The sequence below is a fragment of the Pinus tabuliformis genome, chromosome 1_1, assembly GCF_031772625.1.
Source record: "Pinus tabuliformis cultivar Carrire ecotype Pingquan chromosome 1_1, CPIR1, whole genome shotgun sequence".
NCBI lineage: Eukaryota > Viridiplantae > Streptophyta > Pinopsida > Pinales > Pinaceae > Pinus > Pinus tabuliformis.
Genome location: NC_142297.1, coordinates 998,171,457 through 998,189,329, shown reverse-complemented (window position 1 = coordinate 998,189,329; position 17,873 = coordinate 998,171,457). Strand labels below are relative to the sequence as shown.

Sequence of the window (17,873 nt, the reverse complement as noted above, 5' to 3'; positions counted from 1 at the left end):
ATACAAGGTTAGAGCTCCATGACCAACACTACGCTCCCTTCTACGTTGGGAACTAAACATTAACACATGCCGACCAGATGTCCTCCCAAGCATTTTACACACACAATGCCTCAATACATCAAATCTCTCTAACATCAAGCATGCTTTTCAAAAGCTCTTTGAGATTTACCTGAACAATCGCAACCCTAATTAGTAACAAACTTTCAAATACTCATGAGTAAACAAAAACCTTCGGGGTCTTCAGACTTCTTGATGTTGCCTCATAATTCATCGCAGAAGGACTTCGATGTTTCCCAAACAAATCTTGACAAAGGTTTCCTTTTTTATTCAGCTTCCTTTCCTACTTCACATGCAACAACCAAACCTTGTTTTCCTTCTTTCAACAACACCTCAATATTCATTCTCCAATTTTATTTTTCAAGGTGTCTATCATGACTATAATATGCCCTCCCAACTCGGGAGATATACTCTTTTCTTTATCCAGGCTACCTCTTAACTTAAGGAGATCAACTTCTTTTCTATGACATCAGAGAATCTTTCATGGCTTCCATCCTTCTTGATCATCATCATTCATATAACTTCCTTCATCATGCTTGTCAAATCAGCATTACTTACGAACATCTTCATGATCTTGAAGATTATGTACTGGCACAACTTAGACAACAAGTACAACCAAAGTTGTCATTGATGAGCTACGTGCCTTGGAGACAGTTTGAAGGTAGTGTTGAAGGTGAAGATATTGTTAGGGCTTGTTGCAAATGATATTGGGAGTCATGAAGAATTGGTGATTTTATCTCGACGAATTGAGGTTGTGGGTTGGAGCCCTAGTGGATAGGAGTCCTTAAGAAGACTAGGTTGGTGCCTGTACCAGAGATAGGTTTGGAGGCCTAGGTTGGAGCCTCAAAGTGACAAGGTTGGAGCCTTGGGAAGATAGGGTTGGAGCCTCGTGAAGTCCAAGTTTGTGCTTGGAAAGTACATGTTGGTGCTTGGTAGGATTGAAGATTGATGTGTTCATCTAGAGTTGGAGCCCTACACATTATTGTATTGGATTTATTGTAAAGAAGAGGATTGAAGTGCTCGTTATTCTTGATTAATAAAAGTGTTTATTCTTATTGTTCATTTTTTGTTTTAATTATAAGTGATCTAACTGGTAAAAGTAACAATTGAAAAGAAATATTGATTCACCCCCCTCTCAGTATTTCCAACAAATCCAAGTGGCTGTCCCATAGAGAATTTAAGAAGCATTTACCCTATTTTTAGCAAAAATTGTGGATGAGTTCCTCAGCGAGAAGGAATTAATGAGATAGTCTAGTGAACATGTGTTATATTTGTACTTTATCCTTATCTCTTTTGTGTGAATTCTCTAAATTGATCACTGACCCACATTATTGTATTTTAATTTTTATTGGATAACTGGTGATATTTTCTGATTTGGGGTATCATCGGATGTGCTCTAGCCATCAAATTGGTGGAGAGGCTAAAGCACATGAGATCTCCAAGACCCAGAAATGGTTTGGGCAGATTCTAACTGGTTTGGGAGATATTTTTAATGGAGTTCCTAACTCTAAACTTAGGAAAAATAAAATATTAATGGGTATTAATATAAAACTATGTTAGAGGGTTCCAACAGTCATGGATCAAGCCGAATCTAATCTTAGCCGTTGATTAGAGATTTAATCTTGGCCGTTGATGGAGCGACGAGAAAAGTATATGAAGAGGCTTGAGGGTCACTTGGAGAACACACCAGAGTGATTAGTCATTCATTTTGCTAGAGCGGGGTTGCTAAGCAAAGTTGAATCAGTGATGAGCAGCGAGGGGCAGTGAGTACAAGGCAGAGGGGCACGGACAATACTGAGAGACTAGAATAGAAGTAGAGAGAGCGAGAGTAGTGGTCAGTCCAGGCTACGCAAAGCCTAGCAAAGGCAGCACAAAGCCTAGAGAAACTGCGTCATCCACGCAGAGGGCAGAGGGAGTTAGCAGAGGCTCCCAAAGGTTGCACAGTGCCTCAGAGGGCTGATGCAGAGGGTCCTGGGGCTGATGTAGGTCAGCAGAAAACTGACAAAGAGGCCAGAAGGGCCAGCATTGAGCTTCAGTTGTGCCAGAGAGGGTTTCGTGGGACAGGTTTTCTGAATACCTGTTTCCGAATATAGAGGTATTGCTGCCATATATTTTTCTCTGTCGGGTGATCCGGTTAGGCACTAAGTTGTACTCAGATAGACTGCATAATAATATAACCCTTTGAATAGCTGCACCGGTTTACCCACATTGTGTTTTTCCGGGGTCATTTGTCCAAAAATAACAGTGTCACTTGTGTGCTTGTTTTCTTTCAGTTGATGATTTGTAGATGTTGCGACTGTATTGTGTTTATTTCAGTATTTAAATGTATTACATAACTTGTTCGAATTTAAACAATAGAAGAAATAAACCAGCAGAATACAAATTAATTTTCTAATGGGTAAACTTAAAAAATTCAACAATATTTGATCACTCTCACAGTTTTGTAGTGTATATATAGTAATACAGATGAGTGTACAACATATAATGTATAGTTCAAGCAATTGTGTTCTACAGTCTACTTGCATACTTGTCTTTGTGTTTCACTTATTTGTATCTTCTTCCTTGTTGGTGCTTTTCTCATAATAATGGATTTGGTTAGGACACTGCAAATGAAATTGTTTGGATCATCTGTTTGCATGACTGAAAAATAATTTGAATTGTTGTTCATGTTGCAGTGGAATTCAGAAACAAGTTTCATCATATTCAAGTGCAAGGAAATTCCTGGTGCTTGGCATAATCAGAATCAGTATAATGTACATGAAATTCAAGAGAATATACGAGGTTTTGGTTTCACAAGTCTGCTTTGATATTTAATAACAGCTAAATATGTTATTTTCTTGTAAAAATGCATCGATGTGATGCAGAATCATATGTATTATTGCTGTATGAATCATGGCCTGGTTTTGTGTGCTCTTGTCATTTCACATTTTGGTCTAATGCTATAAACCTGATAAGAGCGACTTGTTTGAAACTAATGTGAAGGGTAAATCTTTGTCACATACAATCAAGCAACAGGCAGCAGTAGTAGCAACAGTGGAATGCCTTTGGGCAGGAATCATTGCAGCAGTGTTGTTTCCATTTCACCTGTTAGGAAAAATTCTTTGTTACACAAAGATTTGCTCAGAAAATGGCTTTATGAAGGTTAGTCTAACTCCTCAACATTTTATTTAGGGGCACAATATTGTTTATCCTTTGAAGGTAGATAGTGAAAAGGGCCAAAAAGTATTTGTGGGAAAAGTTGTCATGTCATAGAGTTTGAAGACAAGATCCAATAAATATCATTATGGAAGGAATCTGATACACAGTGATTGATTTGGCAGATTGGGTTAACGGCTGGTGCAAGTATCCCTTTGCATGTTGACCAGTTTTTTGAGGTCAGCTTTTGAAGTTAAGGGTTCTGTATGGTCATGCTATTGTCTGTTCTTAATTTTATTTAATATTTTACATACTATGGTTTTCAGGCTATTGGCATAACCTTGCTGAATGCATATGGATTGACAGAGATGACTTCAATTTATTCTGGAAGAAACACAAAGTGCAATGTATGTCATTCCTGAAGATCCTTGATTGATGCATGCTCTGATGTTGTTTACTACTCTAATGGCACTGTTTAAACTTCAGATGATACATTTGATTCATATGAACTCTTCTTCTTTCTGACTTGAAAATGTTACAGAACTCACAATAGCATCTCTGATACGCAAATTATTTTGTCATTGCCTCTGTTTTCCATTGGAAGGAACTTTGTGTAGGTTAAGCTGTTTCTTGGAGAACTTCTCACGATCTTCGTTTTTCTTATTTGGAAGGTTAATGGGTTGATTACAAGTGACCCATGTATTCCTACAAGCTTATTTCCATTAGATGAACCTGGTTTCAAAAGGATGTATATTACATGTAGATACATTTTTGTTTCCTCTATTGTTAATTCTCCTTTTGCGCACAACATATTTTTTGACCTTATTTACTTATCATACCAAAGATTACTATCTCTCTTTTTCCTATTCAAAATTTCTTTTGTATTTCTTGCCAAGCAATTAAATGATGAGTTATTCAAATTTCTCCATATAACAAGGCCCAATTTAAGCCCATATTATTCACCGGCTATACGCAAAGCCAGACCTACTGCACCAAATGAATAAATCTCTTTCGTTGTAATTTTCTATAGCCTGTAATGTACTAAGTGTCTATTTTGACATCTATGCTATTCTTTTCAACCTATGTAATTACACCAACGAGCGATGCCAAAGAGCGGCCAAACCATAAATAGCATTGGCTTTGGAGTCATTATTGTTCGCTTAATTTCAGATGCCATTCATTGCCATAGTGCCTCTGAATAGGTTGAAGCTAGTGTTTTGGGTTATAACTTATAAGTGGCCTATTAAATCAACAACCATTGCAATATGGTGCCTTGTAACAGTTGAGTAATCCGTGACATATTCAACTAGGCCTTTTGCATCCACTGCCCTGGTTATGTGATCTTTTGATCTGTTTATTTGTCTTCTAAGTGACCATAGTAGTCTCGTTGAACTAACAACAGGCTTACTTCTTTTGACCAAGTGATGGTTTTAGACCACATGCAACACCTATGAGGTAGAGTCAATCAAATTAACTGGCTGTCAACCTTTCTACTTGGACAATGCCTAACCAAACCAAGTCAATGTGACTGAACAACCAAGGCAACTAAGTGGCCCTCAGGCTGGACTATAGTAAATGAGCAGATACAATCTGAGTGCAATGTATAAGACAAAACAAATTGTTCATACCATGTGGCCCTTTGGTCGAGCCAAGCAAAACAGATTGGATAAAACTTAAGTGGTAGACTACCCTCTTACCAGGTTTGACCTATTATGATCCTATAGAAGAATTCAATCCAAAATCATAAATAACATTTATTACCCATCACATGATGATGATATTGATCATTAATGACATCCATTCTACACACTAATTAAAGTTGTCATATATATTAAATAATAATTGTATATACAGTATATATTAGTACTATGCTTTGATAGAAATTGTACTACTCTACTATGCACATCTACTAACAATAATACCACACATTAAATGACACCTATACCTATTTAATAAAAATTCCATGTTATAGAATTCTTTTGGTCTTAGATAACCATATTCCTCATGCCAATGCAACCATGGTACACTGCCACAGCCACAATCAATGTTGCATTCTGTGTGATTTGAAGGACTTGCAGAAAGGTTTGAAGGAACGTGAAAAGGATGTGGTGGAAATGAATTGTAACATCACTTGATCTAGTCTACAAAGGAATCATTAGAAAGAAGAGCTTAAACAAATGTATATTAGGTATTATTTCTTTTAGTTTCCTCTTTGTCATTTCTCCATATTACACATTAGTTAAAGTTATTATATATATATATATATATATATATATATATATATATATAAATAATAGTGTGCTATACACTAGGGTTGCAGGGGAGCGCCTGGCCCCCCCTCCTTGAACCCTCTCTCGGAGCGTGCTCCGCTCAAGAATGGATTGGGAGTGTGCTCCCTTAAAAAAAATTCGCTCCTTGGTTTTTCAAGAGCGAACAAGGGAGTGGTCGAGGAGCATTTGTTCCTTGGCTACTCTTGTTCGCTCCTAGAGTGAATTTTTTTTAGGCGTAAGTGGTTGGGGAGCAATCACTCCCGCCCAAAAAAATCGCTCGGCGTGGGCGAAAAAGGTGCGGTTGCGCAGGGGGTTTTGGAGGGAGGGGAGGGGCAAAAGAATAATAAAGGCCCTCCTCCCCTCCCACAATTCACCATTTTCATATGAGAGAGCAAGGAATTGGAGCTTGAGCTGAGGAGGAAGATTGAGAGGGTTGCTAGGAAGATTGAGGAGCTTGCAAGGGAGATTGGAGCTTGGGATTGAAGGCCAAAGAGATAGGATCTGGACCCTAATCTAGCATTCGTGTTTTTTATATGTTCATTGTTAAATGAAAATGTTATCTTCTCTCTTTCAAGTTTCCCATTTCCATTCCTCCATTTAATTGTAGGAAAGAAACTATAACTCCATCAAAGTTCAAAGAATCAAAACTTCAAACATCATGGCTATATGGCTTGGCATTCTCTTGATATTGGTTCCTTTTTTGTTATTATGGTGTTGGAGAGTAAGAGGTTTGATGAAGAGGATGAAGAAGTGGGTTGTTGTGGATTTGAAAACCTTGGAGAGTTGGAGTACCTTAGTGAGGAGGAGGAGGAGGAGAGTGGAGATGACGAGGGTACAAAAACGAAATCAGACCAAACCCCATTGTGGAAATATGTTTCTAGGCCTGAAGAAGGGAAAGGGGGTATAACTACTAAATTTACATGCCTCCATCGCAAAAAAGACTTGCACAGGTTAATACACCCATGCTAGAAAGCATTTGTGTGAAAGTGCCATGGGATGGAAATAAAAAAATAGGAATCAAAACTTGTGGAAGTGTGTCACAACATCAAAGAGCCAAATACATAAGGGAAGAGGAGGAAGGCCAATACAAATCTAAAAGATCAAAGGGTGACTTTGAATATGACACCACTATCCCACATTCACATAGACTAAGAACTGCATCAACATCCTCCCATGGCAGATGGAGGCATAGGAACAAACATCCCTTTAAGGCGTAGAACCATATCAGTTTTCCTTGACAAAGGGTGTAGGAATGACATGGATTCAAAAATTTACTGGTTTCTCTATGCATGTGGTATACATTCAATGTTCTTCGCTCACCTTATTGGCATGAAATGGTTTTTTCCATTAATGATGCCGCCAAAGGATGCAAGAGCCTTGGGTATGACAAGGCTAGAACCGTGGGATTTGATCATGAAAAGGCAAAAATAGCACTTGCTTTGGGTAAAATGACAAGTTCTTGGAATGACCATGGAGTATCCATTGTATCTGATGTCTGGACAAATGTAAAAGGCAAGCCATTGATAAGTGTTCTTACTGTGTCTACTAGTGGTGCAGTCTTCCTTTCAATGTACGATTACTCAAAAAAGATCAAGACTTCTATCAACATTGCAGAACCATTAATTCAAAAAATTGAAAGAATTGGGCCATAAAATGTCATCCAAGTCATCATTGACAATGCTTCTAATTGTAAGGCAGTGGGAGCAATTATTGAGGATAGATACCCTAACATATATTGGTCTGGGTGTTTGGTTCACACAATGAACCTTTTGATGCATGATGTTATTAAGAACAAACACCCTCAATACAAATGGATTGGTGATTTGTACAAGAGAGGAAAGAGAATGATAAAATTTATTACCAATCATAGCAATACCCATGGGCTTTTCTACAGTGACTCAAGTTGGAGTTGTTGAAGATTGCAAAGACTAGATTTGCTACCTATTACCTCACCTTCAGGTGCCTTTTGAAGGTAAGAGAGTCATTGGCTAGCATGGTATCAAGTCAACACTGATACGTTTTAAAGGACAAGGCTCCAACCGCAATGGAAAAGAAAGGTTTTAAAGAGGTGGAGAACACCGTCCTTGATGGTCTGTTTTGGGCACGAGTGAGGGAGGTTTTGCAATTCACCAAGCCCATTTATAACATGATTCGTTTTGCAGATACATATGCACTAGTGATTGGGAAGGTGTATGCGCAGATGGATAACATGTGGGGCAAGTAAAAGATATTTTTCAAGAAAAATATCCCAACATGTATGATATTATTCACAAATTTGTGTGTGCACGATGGGATAAACTTATTGTTCCACTACATGCCTTGGTGTATATTCTTATGCAAAAAGACTACTCTCCATCTTGGTTGGGAAAACTTGCACTTGGGGGTGGGGTTAGGGCCAAACCCCATATAGATCCAGAGGTACAAAATTGGTATATGACAACATTAGACAAGCTAGTCCGTGATAGGGAGGAGTGTGGTAAATTGCGTCTTGAATTAGGAAGATACTTCACTAGCACTGGAGTGTTTGGTTCTTTGCATGCAATGGAAGATGCTATCACATGGTGGGACACGTATGGCAGCTAGGCATGTTTGCCAAAATTTGCAAACAATGTGGTTTCACAAGTTGTAAATAATTATTCTGCAAAGAGGTGTTTGAGCACATATATCTTCATCCATAATGTGAGAAGAAACAAACTCTTTGAAAACTGGGAAGAAAGTTTGGTTTATGTGCACTACAACTTGAGGTTGTTGAGTCATTATTGTGATCGGGCTCAAGATGATACATCATATACAACTTGGGGCAACAAGCCAAAGAAAGAAAATTTGGAGGATGGTGCTATACATTTAGAAGAATTGGAAGCAAAAATTTTGAAAGATAATGAAGAAGCAACAACAACCATGACACCCGCATCATCCAGTAGTAGTGCTTGAGTTCCACAATTTTTGCCATTTTTAGTACCACCTCCACCTCCATCTACATCTACATCCTCACGTGGAGGTCATGTGCCTTCTGGTTTTGGTCGTCCGACTATGCGGGAGGAGACTCCCAGTAGACCACCACGACCTTCTCAGAAATTAGACATTTCTCGGAGCAAGAGGCCCAAGCATTAGCAGTAGATAATGGATTTACTTGTCTTTTCTAGTTTCTAGTAGTTTTTATAATTGTTGACTCTTTAATACTTATTATGATGTTTTTTGTAAACAATATATGACAATTTAAGTTTAAAGTTTGAAGTTGGCAATTGTAACTCATTGGTAATGAATTATGAATATATTATATGATGTTTTGTGAAAGTTGAAGTTTGAAACATTTCATTCCATGTTATATATTCTTTGTTATCGTTTGCTTACTTGGTAATGGTAACGGTTACAAGTACAAGTTACAACTTTAGTGATCAATGACGATAAATGTTATATATTGAATTTTGAAAGCTTGAAAATTTAAGAATGATGAATCATGAGACTCAATATGCTGTATGTTACTAACTTGTGGACGTGGTTGATGAAGATTATAACTTCTAGATGATTGATGTTATATGGTTAAATCCATGTTTTTATGCTTTTTATATGTAGTTCATCATTTTACATGCTTTTGTTGACATATATGCATCAAAATATATATTATATAAAGATTAACTCCCGAACCAGGAGCTTTTGAAAATGTCGCTCCCTGCCTTTGTGCTTGATTCTCGCTTCCGCTCCCACTCCCAGGTAACCTTGCTATACACTAAATAATAGTACTACACATTTATAACAATTGTACTACTATACTATGTGTTACCTTTCCAACTCACTTAATGAGAAGAGCCCTGATCCACAAAGTGCAACCCAAGGAGGAACTATTAGGATAGTCACAACTATCACGTAAGCAACCTATCGTCCCACTTTTGGTTTGGTTCTTTTCCAAATCAAGTGGGGTATCCATATCAATTAGAATAACTAAAACTATAACAATCCTCAAAGGTGATGTGAAGATATAGTTGTAGCAAGGCATTGCTTTTGTTTCTTTTTGTAGTATAAAGAAGTAAAAGAGAAATAAAGGGATCAAGAGATCAGTGCCAATGCAGCGAGGAAAAAATGTTGATTTTTGAGTAGCTTGGGAGGTACTCCAAGCCCTAGGGTTTGGGGTTTGGAGGTTGGAGCACCACAAAATCATTTGTGGGCTTGGAACGCAAGGTGGGGGTTTTGCACCCATTGATGTTTGGGCCAAATCCGTGAAGCATTTTGGACATGTGATGGATGGAGATGATAAAGGACAACAAGGAGAATCCAACGCTTCAAGAATCGTCAAAATCTAAGTTATCCTTAGTGAGTTATGAATTTTTGAAGTTGACAAATGAATTTTTGGGCATTCAAGTCAAGTAGGTTTGGAGTGGAAATGCCAAATGACATGTCACTTCACTAATTCGTTGAGCTCTCCTATTTGGTATAAATAAGAGGTGAATGTGTTTCATTTGAGGATCCAAGTGAGCAACACAAGGACAACGAAGAAGGAGAGGAGCAACTCATTTAAGGGAGAAAAGATACCTTTGTTTGGGCTGTGGGAAGGAAGGCACTTCAGCGAAAGAGGTTACGCTGTTTGGGAGCCTTTTCATGACTGTTTGAAGGGTTGTTTCAATCTATAGCAGGGCCGAGGATAAGGAGGTAAGCTACACATCTGTTGTGGCATAATTTAAGTATGGGTACTTGTTGATTTCTGGTGGCATTAGATGTGCTCTAAACCTCAAAATTTGCAGGGAGGCTAGGACACATGTATTCCAGAATACCCATAAATCGTTTTTGAAAATTCCACCCGGAGACAATTTTATTAAAATAATTAATTATTTTTAATGGATGCCTAAGTCTAAACTTAGGAAATTAAAATAATTAAAGGGTATTAATAAAACTGGGTGTGAATCTTCTAGAAAAAGACGGAGATCGAGTCAATATGATCTGAGCCATTGATTAGAATTTAATCTGGGTCGTTGATTACTCAACGAGAAGATTATAAGAAGGAATCTGATGGGCATTTGGAACACACATCGAGTGAGATCAAGAGATTGATTTCTCAAGAGAGCAACGCAATAGTTGCTGGAGAAGTCATGGAGGAGATTTCTTGCAGTGAGAGGCAGGGATATTTTTCTAGTTGGAGAGTTTCTTGATCTAGGGATACATTGTAGAGAAGGTAGAGAGATATCCAGAAGAGGCAGCGCAGTGCCACATAGAGGCAACATAGAGCTTCAAAGGGAGTTTGAGATTTAGCTAGGAAGTCGAGTTCTAGAGCTAGAAGTTGGGGTGTGAGACTGGAGGAACGAGGTTCCATACAACAGAAGATCCGTGGAAGAGGTGACGCAGACCCTAGAGAGGCTAACGCAGATCTACGTAGGCTGATGTAGAGGCTGCACAAAGCCAACATGGGGCGAGTCATCTAGGGCCTAGATCAGTGTCGGTTCGCCAGTGATAGTGAGGTATTTCTCACTAATTTCTCTGCCAGTCAGATTCTCTGTATAGGATAGCTAGTAAGGCATCCAAAGATTGTATTTAGAAACCATTGCACAATAATACAAACCCTTGGTTGCTGCACCAGTTTTCCTACATTGGGCTTTTCCAGGGACATTTGTCCAAAAACAACGGTGTCAATTGTGTGTGTGGTTCTTTCTTCTTGCTAAATTCTTGTTTCGGCATATAATTTAATTAGTGAAGGTTGCAGTCGTACTTACTTTGATATTTACAGTGTAACACAGTAAATAACTTGCATGAATTAAAAGTAGAAGTAATATCAGTTTGCTACAGTAGGGATTTGGGTGTCTGGATTTCACATGGTATCTAATCGTAGGTGAAGCAAGAGAGAAGACCAGAAGATCCCAACTTTGAAGAGGAGGGAGATTGAATTGCTACGTAGGCAACAAATCGAATCCCTAGAGGGATTGCGCAATCCAGGCCAGGAGGGCAAGATGCTCGAGGAAAATCTCTCTCAGAGTGAGTTGACACGGAAGTAAGATTTCCAGTTCATGGTTTGTCAGTGGCAGAGGGAGAAGTGCGGCAACAGATCCAACGCTGAGCAGTCTTCAAGTGGGATGCATTTTTCTGCAGTAGTTGTTGGGGCAGAAAAAATCAAAAGAGGGAAGAAGATACTTTGTGAGGGAATTTCTTCCTCAGTGAATTCCGAGCCAAGGAATTCTATTTCTCAGTTGCTGAGCAGCAGTAGCGAGGAGTAGATCTACTAACTCCAACAGGGAGTGCGTAGGCCAGCCTAGCTGCTGCGTAGAGGAGAGGGAGCAATTCGACTTTTTGTTCGCAAAAATGGCAACCAATGGGTTGAGAGATCAAGGTTGGTTGGACGGAGCATCCAACTATGTGATCTGGAAGGATAGGATCTCATGCCTTCTAGATGAGCATGACCTCAAGATGTATGTCGATAGTGTGGTAGCTGTACCCATTGATGCAGATATGCTCAAGAAGTACAAGGTTGAGATGGCGAAGGGCAAGCGGTTGATCCTCGACAGAGTAAGGGATCATGTTGTATGTCACATTGCTGGCAAAGGGGCGGTCAAAGAGATGTGGGGTGCTTTGGCTACATTATATCAAGGATATTCTGAGCAGCGAAAGATGTACTTGGAGGAGAAAATGAGGTCAACGAGGATGCAAAAAAGGGGAGCACATTGATCTGTTCCTATCAAAGCTTCAGGAAGTCCAAGATCAGTTGGCAGTTGTAGGATCATGACCTCAAACTACAGAGATGGTGAGGTTTGCCTTGAATTCAGTCTCAAAATAATGACAAGTATTTGTCTAGATTATCTTGGGTAGAGAGAAATTGCTGGATTGGGAAGGAATGTGGGCCGCTCTTCAACAGGAAGAGATGAGGCGAGGCTTAGTCAAGTGAAAACTTGATGGCAACAACAACAGTGGGACGAAGCCCAAGGAGGAGGAGGCGAATGCAGGCCTTGCATCAAAGGGGCATCAGGGGCAACAAAAGAAGAAGAAGGACGTTTCTAAGATCAAATGTTTTCGGTGTGGTGAATTTGGTCACTACGCTACGCAATGTCCTGTCAAGAAGAAGGACAAGGACAAAAAACATGATCTGCGGACTGAAATTGCAAAGATTGAGGAGGAGTTTGCCATGATTTCCTAGATACCTCCAGGGGAGAGGTGGGGTGATCTAGTACTGTAGTTCAAAAGAACTACAGATGGACAGGTTCCATTGAGGAATCCACCTCATGGATCAATACCTTGCTACGGGAGCCCATATCAGAAGTAGCAAGATGGACCGGTATTAGTTGGTGCAGAGGAATGTCGGAGTGACAAATTGCAGTGGCTAGGAGCGCCAAAGACTGAGCAACGCAGAGGAGAGTTGGCAGCAGTGTAGAGTCATCAATAGCGCAGAGACTTCAGAGGGTTAGCATAGAGACTAGCAACAGTCAGAACTCTAGCAACAAATGCATCACGTTGAACACTTTTGGTTCAATATTTTGGATGTTTATCTATTGCGACAATAGCAGAGTTGCAGTACAGATGCAGTTGGTAGCAACATGTAAAGTCAACAGCAACACAGATGCAACATTTGCGCAGTAGTTGGTGTGCAGCGATGTCAGACATCAACAACACAGCGATAGATGTTATAGAGTCAGGGTGATGCTCCATCAGGTTGCATTACTAGAGCACATTCCTCGCTAAGAGGGAGTGTTGAATTCTGTTAGCATCGGATGTGCTCTAAGCCTCAAAATTTGCAAGGAGGCTAGGACACATGTATTCCAGAATACCCAGAAATCATTTTGGGAAATTCCAACCGAAGGCAATTTTATTAAAGTAATTAATTATCTTTAATGGATGCCTAAGTCTAAACTTAGGAAATTAAAATAATTAAAGGGTATTAATAAAATGGGGTGTGAATCTTCTAAAAACGACAGAGATTGAGTCAATATGATCTGAGCCATTGATTAGAATTTAATTTGGGTTGTTGATTACTCAACAAGAAGATTATAAGGACTCTGATGGCATTTGGAACACACATCGAGTGAGATCAAGAGATCGATTTCTCAAGAGAGCAACACAGTAGTTGCTAGAGAAGTCATCGAAGAGATTTCTTGCAGTGAGGAGTAGGGATAGTTTTCCGATTGGAGGGTTTCCTAATCTGGGGATACATTATAGAGAAGGTAGAGATAGATCTGGAAGAGGCAGCGTAGAGATTCTGAGGGAGTCTGAGATTCAGTTGGGAAGTCAAATTCTAAAGCTAAAATACGAGGTGGGAGACCGGAGGGCCAGAGGAACGAAGTTCCAGTCAACAGAAGATTCGTGGAAGAGCTGATGCAAACCCCATAGAGGCTAGCATAGAGCCAGCGTGGGGCTAGCCATCGAGGGCCTGGATTAGTGTCAGTTCACCAGTGATAGTGCGAGGTATTTCTCACTAATTTCTCTGCTAGTAAGATTCTCTATATCGGATAGCCAGTAAGGCATCCAAAGATTGCATTCAGAAACTACTACATAATAATACAAACCCTCAATTGTTGCAACGATTTTCCCGCATTGGGTTTTTTTGGGGACATTTGTCCGAAAGCAATGGTGTCAATTGTGTGTGTGGTTATTTCTTCTTGCTCAGTTCTTGTTTCTGCATATAATTTAATTAGTGAAGGTTGCAATCATATTTACTTTGATATTTACAGTGTAACACAGTAAATAACTTGCATGAATTAACAAGGAGGGGAAGTAATATCAGTTTGCTGCAGTAGGGATTTGGGTCTCTGAATTTTCACAGTACCTCTATTTTTGGGGGTCGTGAGCACAATAAGGGGGTGAATAGGCTGGAGGGCTTAAACACCTTAGAACAGGGCTTCGTGGGACTGTTTAAGGACAATAAAGTGCCTAGATCATCAATGTGGAGGCAGAGGAGACTCATAGAAGGAGGTCGCAGGTAGTTAAAGGACTATGAGGGTATATTGTAGGGCTGACATGGGTCACAGTCATGCCCTAAACATGACATAGTCATATAGCTGTTGTACATAATACTTAGAGCTAGATTTGTCTTGTGTTGGGCCAAGCGTTGACTAGTTTTGGATCAGTTTTATGAGCAGCCTGTGGGAGCCAATTGTTGAGGTTGACTTGGGTGGTTGGAAACCTCAACTAGGAGTAGATCTTGCAGTGGAAGGATTGGGTGTCATTGGATTGGTGGAGGGTAGCGTGTTGGCTACCCAAAGTAGCCCTTGACAAGCAGTCATAAAGAGAGCTTGATAGTTGAAGGTTCGGTGAAGTTGTTGAGCCTATGTGTAGCTCTATGATGGATGAAAGAAGCTACTAGAAGGTAGATTGGAGCTTAGGTGTTGGCCAGCCTAGAAGAGAAGATTGGATCAGCCCGTGTTCATTGGAGCAGAAGTGACATGTAGCAGTGATCGGTGGCAACCCTCCTAGAAACTCTAGGTGTTGTCCTTTAATGGACTAAGCGGCAGCTAGAGAGCAGAACGAAAGCGAAGGACCGACAAGATGAGATACGAGATAGATACTACAACGAAATTGTGATTGTATTTTGTAGTATCCCTTGTATGGGATTTGTTACCACTCAATGTAGCAGGGGACCTAAGGGGACTCCCTAAAGGGAAAATGCTAGGCCAAGGGAAACAAATGGAGTCTTAGCCCACTGTCACCTCAGCTAAGGCTCCCTTCTATTTACGGACTTTCACTGATGGGAGGAGACTCGATATGTATAGAGTCACTAATGAATGATAAGTCAATGGATATGAGTGAGCCAAACCTTTTTCGAGAAGGTTTTCAAGGATGGAGCTTGCTTGCTTTCTAAGCAAGGTACTATGTGCTTCTAGGGAAAGGAAGAGGATTTGGACGTTAAGTGTATGAGAATAGGCTTTGAAAGGAGTTCCCTACATGGTAAATCCTTGTTAAAGTTGGTATCCCGGATGGTTCTTGAAGAATGGTCCTTCGAAGGAGCGGGACCACAAAGGGCCAAGTGGACCCAGTTTAGGGTATGAGGAAGGTATGAAATAATCAATGATTTTCTTACCCTAGACAAGGTGGGAAGGATCAAAGAAAGCATTTCACTCAATGATGTTGCTTTGACCCTAGGAAGTGCTAGCCTTAGGGATGGCAGGGCAAGTTTTGGTCCCGGAGCTAGGGCTTGGCTTTACTCCCAACTCCACCGTTGGAATATCTTCAAATTTGGAGGAGGGCTAGAGGAAAGGTTAGTGTAGGAGACCCTAGGAGATCGATTTTTTTATTGGCTAACTTGCCAAGAAATTGATGCCCTAGGCACCTCAATGTGGCTAGATTTGGGGGAAGTTGAAAGGATAAGAGTTTTGGTGACCACCCTTGGTAGATCTATTGGAAATATTGGGGGGGGGGTGAATCAATATTTCTTTTCAATTGTTATTTTTACCAGTTAAAACATTTATATTCAGAACACAAGATGAACAACAAGAATAAATGCATTTATTAATATAATCTTTACAATAAAATAGATACAATATATATATGATTCCAATCTGTTGCCAAGTACCAACTTGGACTTTTGCGAGGCTCCAACGGTCAACCTCCAGAGCACCAACTCTGTTTTGTCAAGGCACCAACCTTGGACTTAGGAGCACCAACTCCCAAGACACCAATGCTTCCAGTTCCGAGGCACCAACCTCAAGGGTTCCAACCCTTTGTTGCAAACTGTCTGGATTTGTTTTGTCAAGGCACCAACCTTGGATATAGGAGCACCAACTCCAAGGACACCAATCCTTCAAACTTCTGAGGCACCAACCCCAAGGGCTCCAACCCTCTTGTCAAGGCATGTTTGATAGTAATGCTTTTCTCTCAGAACCCTTCTTTACTGAGTTTTGTTTGTTTATAGCTTCATTGTAGTCTCCATGCTACAACATCAATGGCAATCAGTGTTCATATGAAGAAGTCTCAACAACTCTTCATACTGTCCACACAGAGTCTGCAATAGCCATCATGATCTCTGATAATGTCTCCACACAGCTTTAGTGAGTCTACTATTAGCTGCAGTAAGCTCTGATTAATTCATCGTTGGTTTGAGCCTTTCACAGATTAGCCCGATCAACAGAGTTGGTCGTCCATCGGCTTCCTCTTGTCCTGCTGGACCTTCGGCTTCCTCTTATTCTGCTGGACCTTCGAATTCCTCTTGTCCTACTGGACCTACTGCTGCCTTTGTTTCTTCCAGTTTTTCCTCTGGCTTTTCTTTCACTGCTCCTATTTCGAGCTTCCAATGAGCTCTTCCGATGGTTTCCCTGATGGCTTTGCTCCTTGGCTTCTTACTCCTGTTTCTTCATGGATTTGCTCTGCTTCTCCTAGAATATTGCCATATTGACATCAATGACAATCCAGGTCAACAATCTCCCCCTTTGTTATTGATGGCAATATTCTTCTTCTCTCCCCCTTTGACATCAATGGCAAAGGAGTGCTCAGGGACTCCCCCTATCAAACTGCTTCTGTTCTTTATGAATAGTAGATCTTCATGAGTATGTTACTCCCCTTGTAATAGTGCTCTTCTTTTTTCTCAAGATAGAGGGATTGATGCTTTATCATCAATTAGCACATTATCCCCTCTTCATGTCTCAGAACTACTTTATCATGGCTTCAACAATGCTCAAATATGCTCCACTTCAATGCTTTCAAACAGATTGCAAATAGACACACACCAAATGATCAAGTCCAGGTTTTTATGCTTCAATCCATATTCTGTTGTCTCCATAGTCAGAATTAAGAGGCCTTCATAGTCTGAATCAAGAGAAAAATGCCATTGAAATTGTCTTTCTTGCTATCTCTCTTTAGATTAGAGTTCCTTTGTATCTCTATGCTTCTCCTTAAGTTACCAAGCTATATTTGACTACACAACATTCTCCTTTCTATAGTCTTTTGATGAGCCATCTTTTCCTTGTTTTCTTGAAAAAAAAAAGATCTCTGCAAGTTATCTCCACAAGCAGATTTTGATATCCAATCTGTGACTGTCTTTTAAATTCTTTTTACTGATTGGCATCTTTTTGCAATGCTTCAATTTTGTTAGATGCTGCCAACTACTCTTGCTTCATGCTTCATTCCCAGATGTATCTGTTTGTTTGAAGGTTGCCTCTATTTGTGTCCATAATCTACCTGTTCTCACATCAAATCCCTAAGTCGAAACATTTAACATCTGTAATATCAACACCATAGTTATTTGCCCTATTTCTCTAGTATTAGATGACCTTCTCTGTTGCTCCAATTACTACTTAGTGATCAAGTGGAAAACATCTTCAACAACAGTTCAAAGAATAGTTAAGAGATCAATTCTTCAATGGGGTGCTCTTGAGAGATGATCTTTATCAAAGAATGATTGTTAATATAGCTCAATAAGGATTTCATAAGGACCCTTTCACGAATAGCTTCTGCAATAATGATCAAGAATCATAGGCTCCCCCTAACTGTATGCATCATCTCTTTTGGCAG

At 39.9% G+C, this 17,873-nt stretch overlaps 1 protein-coding gene across 3 annotated transcripts in view; it reads left to right on the top strand.

The window, feature by feature from the left end:
* Positions 1–17,873, top strand: part of LOC149217954 (long-chain-fatty-acid--[acyl-carrier-protein] ligase AEE15, chloroplastic-like) — a 447,245-nt gene that overhangs the window by 283,214 nt on the left and 146,158 nt on the right. For all 3 annotated transcript variants that reach the window (XM_089393097.1, XM_089393099.1, XM_089393098.1), the window contains 4 exons: positions 2,733–2,838; positions 3,040–3,198; positions 3,378–3,431; positions 3,519–3,599. In XM_089393097.1, the coding sequence (XP_089249223.1) occupies positions 2,733–2,838; positions 3,040–3,198; positions 3,378–3,431; positions 3,519–3,599 (400 nt within the window). The remainder of the gene's footprint in view (positions 1–2,732; positions 2,839–3,039; positions 3,199–3,377; positions 3,432–3,518; positions 3,600–17,873) is intronic.